Here is a 12,874-nt window from a genome sequence, read left to right on the forward strand (position 1 = left end):
ATATAAATTCTAGGAATTTTCTTTTCACTTTCATACAATGACTTCAGTGAGTTACAGCCACTTTCCTTAACCTGAGCATAGGTGTAATTGCCCAAACTCCTCTCCCTCGCTTAGCGGAGGAGCTAGGTGGGATCTGAGCACCTAGCTAAGGTGGGATCTTAGCGGAGGAGCTAGGTGGGATCTGAGCACCTAGCTAAGGTGGGATCTTAGCGGAGGAGCTAGGTGGGTGCTGAAGGACGGTGAGGTTGACCTGAACTGGCAGGTGAGGCCAAGGCAGTATATGGGCCTAGGTAGTTAGGCCAAGTCACAATCCACCTCCAGGATTTTGCCGTACTATATTTCACCTCTACTTTTACTTATATCATACTTTTCTTTAAATAGACTTATTTTAAATTAAAGTCATTCAAAAAGGAAACTTTATATCACTATGATAAATGGAATATCACTATGATAAATAAAATAGAAGTGAAGTGTATATACATTGTATTTCAAGTTTAAGACACACTTTTAGAAATAATTTTAACACCTCTAAAATTGGTTTGTGTTTTAGAATCAATGGCATCTTGCAATTATAATTGGCAACATCTCTGTTATTTATAGTAGCACATAAAATAATGATGTGTTTTACCTATCAATGGTATATTAGATTTGATAAAATATAGTAAAGTCTATAGAAACGATGTTATTAAAAATTGTTTTAAATCTAAAGTAAAAATGCCAAACAATAAATAGGATAAATCAAATTGACTTTTAAAGTATATGGCTGAAAATAAATTTGTTACTGAGAAGAATGAAACTTTTTGATCAATATAGCTGGATATACTAATTGATAGTTACTGACAAAAATGAGAATCCACATCAGTGAAAGAATCTGTCAGTTTTTATATAACCCACACTAAAAATCTGAACTTGCATGAGGATATGGTTGGACAGCTCAAAAGATATTTGACTATTTTATCTGTTATATTTAAGTGTATATATACATTTAAAGCAACTTCCAGACATTTCGACATATCACTGAATAAAACACAGAGGTGCCTGTGGAAATCAGTATGGGAGTCCTTTCCCATTGGTAATTCCTGGCTGTCTGCTTCTAATGGGCTTGGGCGAGGATTCAGTTATGGAAGGCTTGGAACAGTTATGATTATGCCTGAGCACTTCTCCCCTGATGTATGATGTATGAGGTCCAGGATAAAGTTGATTACTGTCGCACTAACTACCTTTGTCTCGTCCTGAGCAATATTCTCAGTGAAATCACAGGTTTTATGTGCTCATTCTCCTCCTCTTGCTGAATATATATATGAATGTAAATACAAGACTGTCAAAAGACATTTGTCTGAATATCACCTTAAAATTATTATGTACCACACTCTAGGAAGCACTCGCCTGGATGAAACACCAAGTAGAAAGGACAAAGCCGAGACAGTGAAAATCAGGTCACAACTAGAGTCAGATGGGTCAGGTGGGTTAAGGAGGGCATTTAGTAGGCAGACACTGGAGGGACTTCCCAGGACCAAGAGCACTGGAGACGGCCCTCAGGTAGGGAGATGCTACTTTAAGGAGACAGCAGCATTCATTTATCCATTCCTCTGTTCATTCAGTTACTCATTCATTCAAATACCTACTATGTGCAGGTACTGGGTTGAGTGGTGGGAAGAAAGAGTTGAAAGAGGTCAAAGAGTTAATGGTCTAAAAAGGAAACAAAGAATATCAGTGACTGCAGTTGGTTTCAAAGAATTAGGATGGACTTAGTCAAAGAGTGCAATGAAAAAAAGGTATTACAGGGGGCATTTAACTCAATATGGACAGCTCAGGGAAGCATTCCAAAAGGAATGATGCTTGAATTGAGTCTTGAGGTATAAACAAAAGTTGCTGAAGTCTTCCAGAGGCCAAATGATAGAAGGACATTGCAATTTTGGCGAACAGTATGGTCAAAAGTTTGGAGGTTTAAGAAAGCAGGGTCTGCTGCCCACAGATGAAGGAAATTTGGATAGCTGAAAGAGAATGAATTTCAGAGGATGGCAGGGGAAGAGACCAGAAATAGTAGGAAAGCAAGAACTGGATGTGAAGGTTACAGAACTTGAAATTGAACTTGAAATTGATACAGAGACCCAAAGGATTTTAAGCCAGAAATAGCTGGAGTATATATGTTTTATGTCCTAAATGGTGTCGAAAAAAAGTAAATCTGTAACAAAACATAAACCTGATGGTTTTAGCTGCAGTGCTAGGCAGTCAGCATATACAGATCTGCATCATTTAAAAAACTGTTTAAAGTATAATCAAGGGATAGTGGGCTGCTGAAAGGGAGTGAAAGTGCACATGATTAGCACTGCAGATGAGAGGCATTGAACGAGCCACACATCAGCTCCATATAATCTTTCAGGTGAGAAGAGGAATTTGGAAAGAAGAGGAAGAGCAAGTGCTAAACTTTGCAGTGAATGTAGAGGAACGGCGGAGCCACCAATAAATGACAATCACAAGGACAGCTGGAGGATGATGGAGAAATTCCCTTCCTTTAAGTTCTAAAATAATTCATAGCATCAACTTTACATCTACATTTTTTGGGTTTTAAAAAAATAACTATATTAGGGCAACACTTCAAACATTTTCATAATAGAATAGTATAATGAACCCCCACGTCCCCATTACCCAGCTCTGGCAACAATCAGCCTATGGCAATCTTATTTCATCTATAATCCTCCTACTCCTCCCCCCCACAACATTATTTTGAAGTAAATCCCAGACATTGTATCATTTTAAGACAATGGTCTTTATTCTCAACCCAAACTTGTGTCAGAATCACAGAATAAAATGAATCTTGTACTGTGGCTACTTAGAAAAACACTGAAATTAACAAATATAGAAGTAAAGTTTATTCTCTAATAAAGAGAAATTAAAAATAAGACAACATAAACATGATTACCAGTTATTTGGAAAAAGGGGCAACATAGAATAATTTATAAATAATGCTAATCTGGTAAACAAGGTTACCAGCAAAATCCTATGACATGAATTAAACTAATTAAGTTAAATATATGATCAAAAAACAAGAAAATTTAATTTAAAATTGTGTAAACTAAAGCATCATAGAAATAAGCTATGAGATAAACTATTAGACCAGAAAGAAAAACCTGAAAGTAAAGAGAGACCTGGGCTGAAGGTAGGATGGGAAAGCAAATTAAGTGTAACTTAGAATAAAGTCCAGCCCATTTAAAAGAGATCCCAATTAATTTCTTCATTCAGTAGTTACTTCCTGAGCACTGTTCTTGTGTCTGGAATGTCATGTGCCTTTAGTAAACCACCTTTGCTGATTAAAGAGGCAACAAAGACCTGGGGGCAAGCAGCTGCATCTACCTGATTCTGCCTGAACTTCATCCTGATTCTTTATTAAACACCTGGCTCCTTGAGAAATGGAGGCAACTGGAAGGGGTTCAAAGAAGTGGAACAGAAAATAATTAGAGGAAGAGATTGATTTTAAAAGAAAGATCAAAGGAACCAAAAAACAGGGAACTTGGCTAAGCGAGGGCTCAGGGAAAAAAAAATGAGGCATGAAAAGAGTGAAGCAAAATAAGAAATATTGAGCTGGTGCACAGAGCATAATGGAGAGCCCTAGGATGGAGATCAACACAGGGAAAGGCAGGGAAAGGGCAGGCCGAGGCCTCACCTGGCACAGAATTGCACAGCAGCCCAACTGAACACACTCAGATGCTAAACAGGCTTCTGTTCAATGGCTACTTTGGATTAGAACACCAGCTTCCAGAGAGTCGGCATTATTTTTAACTTTTCAGCTTTGGAAAAGAAAACGTGCTAAATCGGTCCTGCCCAGTCCTGCCCAGACAAGACAAGCAGGATGGGGTGTGTGTGTGGGGGGGTGGGTGGGGGTGGGGGTAATTTTCTCTCAAATGTAATTCATAGATAAATTCTAATGCTCTTTACTCCCACAAGTTTTTTTCCAGTCAGCAAAAATTTTTACCAGTGAAGGCAGAGAGATTAAAAAAAGAAAGAGAGAGAGAGAGAGAGAGAGAGAGAGATTGAGAGAGAGAGAGAGATCTGTACTGGTTCTACGGTTTACGTTTTAGTATATGTACTGCCAAAGCAAGCACTATGGTTTATGTTTTAAATTTTCGCTTAAGGTCTTATTGGCATTATTTTAGTTCTTGATCAGTTTCTTTCAGACCTTGGGTCTTTATTTTTTGGAGGGAATAAAATTTAAATTTTTATTTAAAAATATATCATAAATACAAAGCAGGGTATGAAAACGTATATGTAGTTTAAAGAATAATGACAAAATGAACACCAGCATTTCCTACCTCTCCATTTTGGGTCAGATTATTCTGGCACCTTGGAAGCCTCCTGGGTGGGTGTCCCAGCCTGATCACACTTCTCTCTCTGCCTCTACCCCCCAACATTATCCCAAAATTTAGCATAACCTGTTGCCTTTCTTATAGTTTTACTATAAGGTACCGTTGAAAGCTACTCCATGGTATTGCTGCCTCTATTCATTTTGTTTGGCCAAGCCACCTGTGGCGGCCTTAAACCGCCACTAGCGCCCCGTGCCAGCTCATGCCCTAGATAACAACCTGCAGACACAAGCGAATGCAAGCTCCTGACAGGACTTCCTCAGCGCCCCTGTGATCAACAGTCTCCCCCACCTCCCAGAGTCTTCTCCTGTGTGTTCCTTTGATTAGACTCTGTGGAGTTTACCGAAGCCCAACTCTTTCCGGTTTGAATAAGGTTTATTGTCATTCGACCTATAGTTGTACGATGGTCTCTTCCCCTTCTCCCAGGACAGCACTAATACGGGCCAAAGGGGCTTGTTTCTTTTCACAGTGGACAGAAAAAAATCAAAATAATTGAGTTTATAATACTGGCTATTTAAGTTGCAAACAGTGCTTAGACAAACAGGATGAACCATATGTAGCACATCACCACGATGAAGCTGGAGATGTTTGTCACTCTTTGCTTTGTGGATAATATTTTGGAAGAAATGTTCATTCAGTACCCCCAGAGACAGCACTGGTGATTGCACACTTTGAGGGGCAGTGTCTTTCTGCCTCAGCTCTGTGGTAGCTCCAGTGGCAAGATCCTCCCAGAAGAGGGTCTGGTCCTAGGAAGAGGCACAATCGACTTCTCTCTTCCCCTTTCCTTCTGACCCGTTTCCTGAGGCTGGCGTCATTCCTGCATGGTCCTCCCTGATTAGGTGAAAGCTCATCAAACATTTGGCCACGGCCCAAGGGTTTTAAAGCTGCATGCATTCCATCTCAGTCCCTATAAATCCAGACTCCTGGAACTGGATGAGGATTGGATTTGTCCTATTCCAGGCCGCCTCTGCTGTTTGTTCCAGCGCCCTCTCTTCCCCCAGCACTGCACCAGCAAGGCTTTACCATTTTTGGTAACTTGGCTAGACAGGCTAGGGGTTACATTGCATGTGGCCGGCCCTATGTTCTTTAGCAATTCTAATTATGAGGCCACTGGGTTATGAATTCTAAATAAGTGAAAGGATCAAGGCTTATGAAGGCAAGATGTGGTCAGTTTCATACTTTCCGGCTTAAAGAGGCAATAGAGTCATGGAGTAAGGGATCTGGAAATTTCTACTCAGCAATTTTATACTAGCTGTTTACAAATATAAGACATTCCATAAAGGCTAGGTAAAACCAGCATTTCTCAAATCCTGTGAAACTGGTATATCTCAGTGGGGACATAGTACAGTAGAAATTGTGATATCTGAAAATTATTGCTATAATATCTAAAATTCCCTCTTCTCCCTCTCCCTCTTTTTTTAATTCTAAGAAGTCCAAGATCTTATGGATAGAATAGATAGCTTTTAGCAAAAGCTGGCTCTTGAGCTTTGAATTGCTTGGGCTCATTTTTCTCTATTTTTATATCTTCTCTATACATTCATTCAACAACAAACATTTATTGACTGTCTAATAAGTGTCAGGTATAGCGCTAAGCACTGGAGAGTCAAAGAAAAAACTGACATCGGTAACTCCTTGCAGGGGACATACACTAGTAGAGGGAGAGAGATATGCAAAGAAAGAATGTTCTAGGGTGCTAATAGGAGCATTTTCAGGAGCCAATGGGGATGGAATGAAGAAAATTATTAATTCACAGCAAGAGAGAGAAATAGGAGCTGGCAGAGGAGGATGATTTGGTTTGTGAGAGGCTTTAGGGGAGCAGTGAAGATCTGGAGCTGAATTATGAATTACAGCCTCAGAGCATATCAGAGTCTGAAAGACCTTTTGATCAACTCTATTTCTGAAGCCCAAGAAGGTGACTTTGCCCAAATTTGCATGGCTAGTTGGTAGCCGGGACAGGATTTCTTAATGCAAAACATTTGCTCTTTCTTTCTAATGTGTGATTCTGGTTTCCCCCTTTCGCACTACACAGTGAAGTGGCCTGTCTCTTGCAAGACCACGCCTGTGCCAGAGATGAAGGCAGAGCTTCCTCTTCCTTGGTTTTTACAGTTAAGTGACACCACCTGCTTTTTTAATTCCTGAGAGATTGGCTTGTGTAGATCGGGTGATAGATTTAAAGAATTCGATTTAGTTTTTTTGGGATGGTCCTGTCCACTTTGTTTCTCTTCTTTAGTTTCATCCAGAAATTGGAAGGCAGGATGTGGATTGGTGAGTACCTGGTTCCATCAGCGCTGGTTGGAAACTGTGGTGTGTTGATCTGCCTGAACTGCATCCTGTCCCCAGTGTTCCTTTGGTGTCTAAACCCCACTGCTGTCAGGACACAAGATTCTGGTGGGAAGACCCACCTTCTGAGTGCCACGGTTAGTAGAACCATTCAGCAGTGTGCAGACGCCCTAAGCTAGCTGTCTCCTCTATCTCCTCCTACCACTCCTTTCGGCTCAGCCTGGGGTCCAGGATGCTCCCCTTCCCCCGGTATGTGAGAAGTGGCTACTTCTGTAGGTGTATGCTGAGGGTAGTCTGGGGTCCACTTGTAGTGGGGGTGCAGTACAAAGAGATGGCTATATATAGAGAGAAGACAGCAGTGAGGGGGATTCTCTAAAATTTTGGGAACTGAATGAAGGAGGAGCTGATGCACCTGGAAACTATTTGCAAGGTTTTAATGTTCGAGTAAAATTAGTTTTGAAATAGCAATCTCTTCAAGAGATTTTGATGTTCACTTAATGTTCCTCTTTCAGCAGAATAAATGCAGAGTTGGTCCCCGTTATTCATGTGACTAGGCACCAGTTTTGTGAAATGATAGATGTAGGCTAATTCCTATTGACCCTTCAGAGAGAGAAATCACATATTATTATTCAGGAAGCACATGTAATTTTATCTTTTTTTACAAGCCCAAATCAAATAGATTGCCTTTCTGAGCTATGAACAACTTGAAATGCACACAGATCTGCAAGGTTAAAGGGCGAGAGGATAAAGACTTGCATTTGAAAGAGCAAGGTTTTCCGTACTTTGCTGCTGCAAAGATTCTCTTAAATGAATATAGAGTAAACCAGTGGATTCTGAAGATGAAAAATCTCTTGATTTTTTATATACCAGTTGTATTTTATTTTACTTTACTTATTATACATCCTCAAACCTAGCCTCAAAACTTAGATTTTTGAGAACTTCGGAGAAGGGGGAGGAAAAGTAAAATAAATTTTATCATTCCCTATGAACAAGTTTGAATATCCATCTCATCTGATTCTGTTAGCTAACAAAACAGACCCACAAACAATGCACAGTGTGGGTACGGCAAACACATGGCACCCATGCTGTCACTCTCCAGCCCTGAAACCTCAGCAGGTACGGTCCCCCCATTCCAGAATGGCCCCCCCTCTGAACTCCCTTTCCACCTGGGCCCCCTCCCTGCCTCCAGTGCCCCAGACAGCTGCCACCAATGAATCAGTGTTGATGTACATGTCAGACATCTATTGGTCATGCCTGGAAGAGTGGAAAGAGCAAATCTTTCCAGATAAATCTGAGTTCGAATATCATATCTGCTCTTTGCTACCTGCGAAATCTTAGTGACTTATCCATTCTCTGTTTGTTTCATGATACCAAACTTTCAGGGTTATTGGGAAAAATTACCCATAATATGGGTAAAGTATTTAGCAGATGCTTGTTACAATCAGAATTCGATAAACATACGTAACACATAACTGTGGTGAGGAGAAGGCTCTATCTCACCCCCAAGAACGGAGGAGGTATCATCTCAGAAGGCGGAAAAGGTGCAGATTGTTGAAAAACACTTGAGTGTTGACTACCAGAGTAGTCAGTGTTGAGCGTTGGACTACGGGAGTGGCTCCTAAAATGTGGTTCCCAGACCACTTGAGAACTCGACACAAACTGCAAATATTCAGGCCCCAGTCCAGACCTACAGATCAGAAACTCTGGGACGGGTCCCAGCACTGCGCGTTAATAAACCTTCCGGGTAATTCTGATGGAAGCTCTCTCTGGTTTGGGAATTGCTGAGTGGGGGAGGTGGGGGGAGAGCAGTGATGGAGTCAGGGGAGAAGAATGTCTGCTCACCTGGTGATGAGTCAGCACTGAGACAAGGAGTGCTGGCCCTCACAGAGGCTGTGGCCATATCCGCACTCCCCACCCCAGTGGCCCCTTCCCACAGGCAGGATAGCAATTTGTCACAACATAAAGGACAGACCCAGAGCATACTAAATGTAAATGGGCTTGTATTACAAGGGTAGGCGATAACTTCTCAAATGCAGCCCAGTGCAGGTAGACAACAGACTGAACTTGAAAGGGCCCTTTCTCTGAACAGAGGTTAGGTGGCCACTTGTGGTTTCAAGTGAGCTTTGACTGAAGGCAAGAAGCTGGTCTAGTCACTTCCTCAGGCTTCCTCAGCTTGGTGATTTATGAATGAATCCTCTCTGACAAGCTCAAGGTGAATAATGGAGGGTCGGGGAGGAACAAGAGTCAAAAACGTGTCAAGAGATGCAACTCTACCAAGATTTCTCTATTCCACCTGTTCAATCGAGACCACTTGCTTTCCCCTACTCCAGCTCCTTGTGCCAGTGAACCAGACACAGAAGTACTTCCTGTGGGGTTAAAAGTTTAAAAATATTTTTGAAGAACGCAATCATTCTCAAGCCCTGTGTGACCCAGCAGATTTTAAACCTGTTTCCAAAGCCAACCCTGCAGCGAGATCCATGATTGCTTCAGCACCTACTTCTCTTGGCTCCTCATAATTAGAAACTTAATTTTTTATTAATAATGTAATTTATACACCCTTAGACACATACTCGAACTTGCCTTGTTCTAAAGGGTGTAGACAAGATCTAAGGCCGGTGTCTCATTATTAAAGTACGAGGATCCAACATAATTATCGAGCATCTGTGCTGCCAACTTTCCTGCCTTTCCCGCACCATGGGCATAAGTACTGTTATCATCCCCATAAACGCAGACCATAGAACTGAGGCTCAGACACACAAAGGAACTAGCCCAGAGTACTAAGCCACTTTAAGTGACCAAGTGCGGATCCAAACACCAGTCTCCTGACAGAGGTGATGCTAACACATGACTAGCAGATTGGCTAAGGGGGTGACCTACCTGTACTTTAGTTAATAACGACATCTCCCAACCCCCAGCTGACATATGTTCTATCATTTGTACTTCTGATGAAACGTTCCTGCTGCTAAAATTTATCACCACCTTTCTAAGCTGGTGGAGAGAACGTGTTCAGTTTAAGTGTGTCATACACAGCTAGGATGGCAAACCTCCTCTTACAACGACCTGAAGTGAACAAATGAAAACTCGTAAAGCAACACAAATCATGCTCTTAAATACAGCTGTGTGAGTGAATGCACCAGGAGATTTTACAGAAAAGTAGCCATTGGTTAATAGTGAGACACTTGTAAGAGATGCCTTATAACAACAAAAAAAAGTTCCTTTAAAAATGCCTTTTAAACTTCTTTTGGATAGACCACCTTTACTGAGATCCTAAGATGGCTTACTATTGTTCTTCAAGTATATATTTTTATACCTAAGGAGAACAACTAACTATTCTTCATGTCTCTGAATACAAAATAAGTGGAAGTGCGTTTGGTTTAAGAAAAACTTCTAAACAATGAGCCCGTTAATAATTAGGAGAGGGTTTCCTAGGGAGTTGGGCATCCCTTTTTGAAGGAGAGTGAGGAGAACGGGTGAACTAACTGTGGTTCTAAACTTGTGCCTCAGGGCTGGTTTCGTTCTCAAAACTCATTTCCTCCCCCAAGGAATGATATAGTTTCCTAAGTCACAGAACAAGAACGAAATGAAAAATAACATTTATGGAGGCTCTACTGGGCTCTAGGTCCTTCTAATGACAAAGTTAATTATTTACTTTACAAATAAGAAAACCGAGGTTCAGACTGGCTCTGTAACTTGCCCTAAGGTTATGGAATAAATAAAGGGACTGGAAATCTATTCCAGATCTTCTCAAATCCAGGTCCCATTGCTCTTTCCACTTCACTGAAAAGCTCTCCCAACAACGCACGATTGTAATGGCGAGGAAACTGAGGCACAGGTAAAATAAATGGCTTGCATGAATTTGTGCAGCCAAATACGACTGAGGGTCACTGTGTGAAATGTTCAGGAAGTCACATGTTTTTTTTTTTTTTCTTGTTAAATGCCTTGATTTAGCTTATAAAAGATCACAGTATGTTACTTTTTGAGATTTTCCAGCTTCGGAGATAGGATTTTATTTTTCTTGGCAGTGTTCACATTTGAAAGCAGTATATTTGACACTGCTTTCTGGATTTAGCTTGATACAAAATGAAGCAAAGTTATACCCACGCACTCTACTCTCTTCCAGATCGTGAACGCATAAGTTAACTTTTTGCCCAGGACACCAGCCTTTCTGAATGAGTAAGCCTCAAGTGCAGCCCTTTGTGGTTTTTAGAGTCAAGAAGAGCTCTGTCTATTCAGCAAGCAATAATGAGCGCTTTGCCCACCCATCAGAAGTGAGAACAGAGGCACCTCGCACTAACAAATCCCTGTTGATAAAACAAAACCCCTTTTCATGAACATTCTGTCTTTCGAAAACAAGTGGATAGAGCACTCGTTAGTTAATAATAAAAAGAATTCTTCAGTGACTACCCAGATGAATGAATTGTTTAAAGGCATGGGGTATGTAAAGAATTTTAATCCCGCCTCTGTGTTCACTCCCGCACACAACAACTGTAGAGAAACCACTGGCCTCTGAATGATGAATAGCCCCAGACCCAACCAGGAGGAAGATGACTCCAAGCCCTATAATTTGGCATCTCTCTTTTTAAATTCCTGGGTGGACTTCTGGCTGTAGCTGATGAATGGATTCAGTTAAAGGCTTTGGATGCATTGTAAAATGACCATCAAGTGTTTCTCTTAGCCGTGCCCACCTCTTTTTTGTCCTATCTATAAAACCCCAACCCTAACTGTATGCATCTCAGCCTTTCATAGACACACACTTGTGCTAACACATGTTTAACTGTTAAAAACTTCTATTAGTTAATTTCAAATTACTATCTTAGGAGGCTCCAGGCTATGGGAGAAAAGAAACTGAATTAGTAAATGACAAGAGAAATAATCAGGTTAAATGAGATTTCTTCCAGCCCTTTCTTGTGGATGACACAGAATTTCCCAGCTTAGAAGGCTCTTCTCTGCAGGTGGTACTGTGAAGATACCAGAGATGCATCTCCACAATCAAGTCTTATCCATTTATTTAGTCTCTTATTGCAATACTCCACACAGGCACCGCTACCCCCACCCCATGCTCTGTACAAACCCTACCTGCAAACCAGCCAGGCTGCACGAAGAGTTAAGGCTGCAGCCTTCCACGCCAGTAGACACTGCAAACATTCACATATACTTTCTCGGCCTCAGTCAGCCCTGTAGCTGCCGCTCCTGCAAAGCCTTCAGTGCTTGCAGATTATTTCCTCCCGGCTGTGTTTGGTTTAAACTTGCAATTAACCAAATTCTATATAGCTCAGGAATCCAAACTAACCCCTGCAGGGTCTTACCTACAATCTGTTTCTCTTCCCCTGCCCTGTCCTGGAATGCCTCAGGGCCTTCTGTAACCTTGATGCCTCCTCCCCTCTGGAAGTTAGAAGCGTTCTCACTGGCTGCACTAGTGCACATTTCCCTAGTAACCTTGTTTTTTCCTTCACTCAAACTTCTCCAGACAACACCATCTCTACTGACCCCGGCATCCTCTAGCCCTATATGGCAGCATTTCCAGCTCGCCGAGCCGCGAGAGGGATGGTAGAGGGCAAATTGGGGAGAGGTTTGGGAACTCACCTGCACAGCTGCAAGGATCAGATACAGGATGGGGCTGCCTGCAAACTTCCCAGGGACCTTCTGTAGCCAAGTCTCTTGGCCTTAAAGTGACAGGGCGCTTTTCACCATATAAGGAAAAGTTTCACTTGTCTGCTTTAAAACCTACTTGGACAAAGCAGCTCCTCTTCTTGACATTGCAGAGGCTTAAGCCCTTTGGAAGAATCTGGAGCCTGTCAGCTCCAGAGGATTTGTACATAGTAGGCACCTTAGCAACTGCTGGATAAGGCACAAGAATGGCGATTTTCAAAAATCAGATAGCCCTTTATATGGGTGGGGCTTGTTTCCCTACAGAAAGGGTTCACGGTGACTGGGGAGTCTTCCTCAGTGACACGAAAGGGCTTCTGCTTCTATTTCAGGTTTGGCTTCCTGGAAACCAGTGATCCCGCTCACTTCATAAAGGAAAGGCAGTCTGACCTCCTTGCGACAAAAGAGAGAAGACTGGAGAGTGACGACGCCTGCGATGTGAGATTTGGAGTGTTTAAGACACATTCGCAGTGCACCCTGAACGCCACTGAAGCAAAGATGACTTTGCTATTTTAGCTGGAAGGGGCCCTTCCAGAACGGACAAACCCACGGTTCTCTCCGTTTCCACTCCTGAGCACCCCTTTTGG

At 41.9% G+C, this 12,874-nt stretch overlaps 1 protein-coding gene across 5 annotated transcripts in view; it reads right to left on the reverse strand.

Annotated features, from left to right (window-relative positions):
• Positions 1 to 12,350, reverse strand: part of SCHIP1 (schwannomin interacting protein 1) — a 133,902-nt gene extending 121,552 nt beyond the window's left edge. For 4 of the 5 annotated variants that reach the window (XM_039857448.1, XM_039857443.1, XM_039857441.1 and 1 more), the window contains exon 1: positions 11,718 to 12,001. In XM_039857448.1, coding sequence (XP_039713382.1) covers positions 11,718 to 11,786 — 69 coding nt within the window. In that variant the 5' untranslated portion in view covers positions 11,787 to 12,001. Of the gene's footprint in view, positions 1 to 11,717; positions 12,002 to 12,224 lie in introns of those variants that run through there. The other variant, XM_039857446.1, reaches the window with a different exon arrangement.
• Between the last annotated feature and the right edge of the window lie 524 nt (positions 12,351 to 12,874).

This window comes from Pteropus medius, unplaced genomic scaffold (assembly GCF_902729225.1).
Source record: "Pteropus medius unplaced genomic scaffold, Ma_sr-lr_union100, whole genome shotgun sequence".
Classification (NCBI taxonomy): Eukaryota; Metazoa; Chordata; class Mammalia; order Chiroptera; family Pteropodidae; genus Pteropus; species Pteropus medius.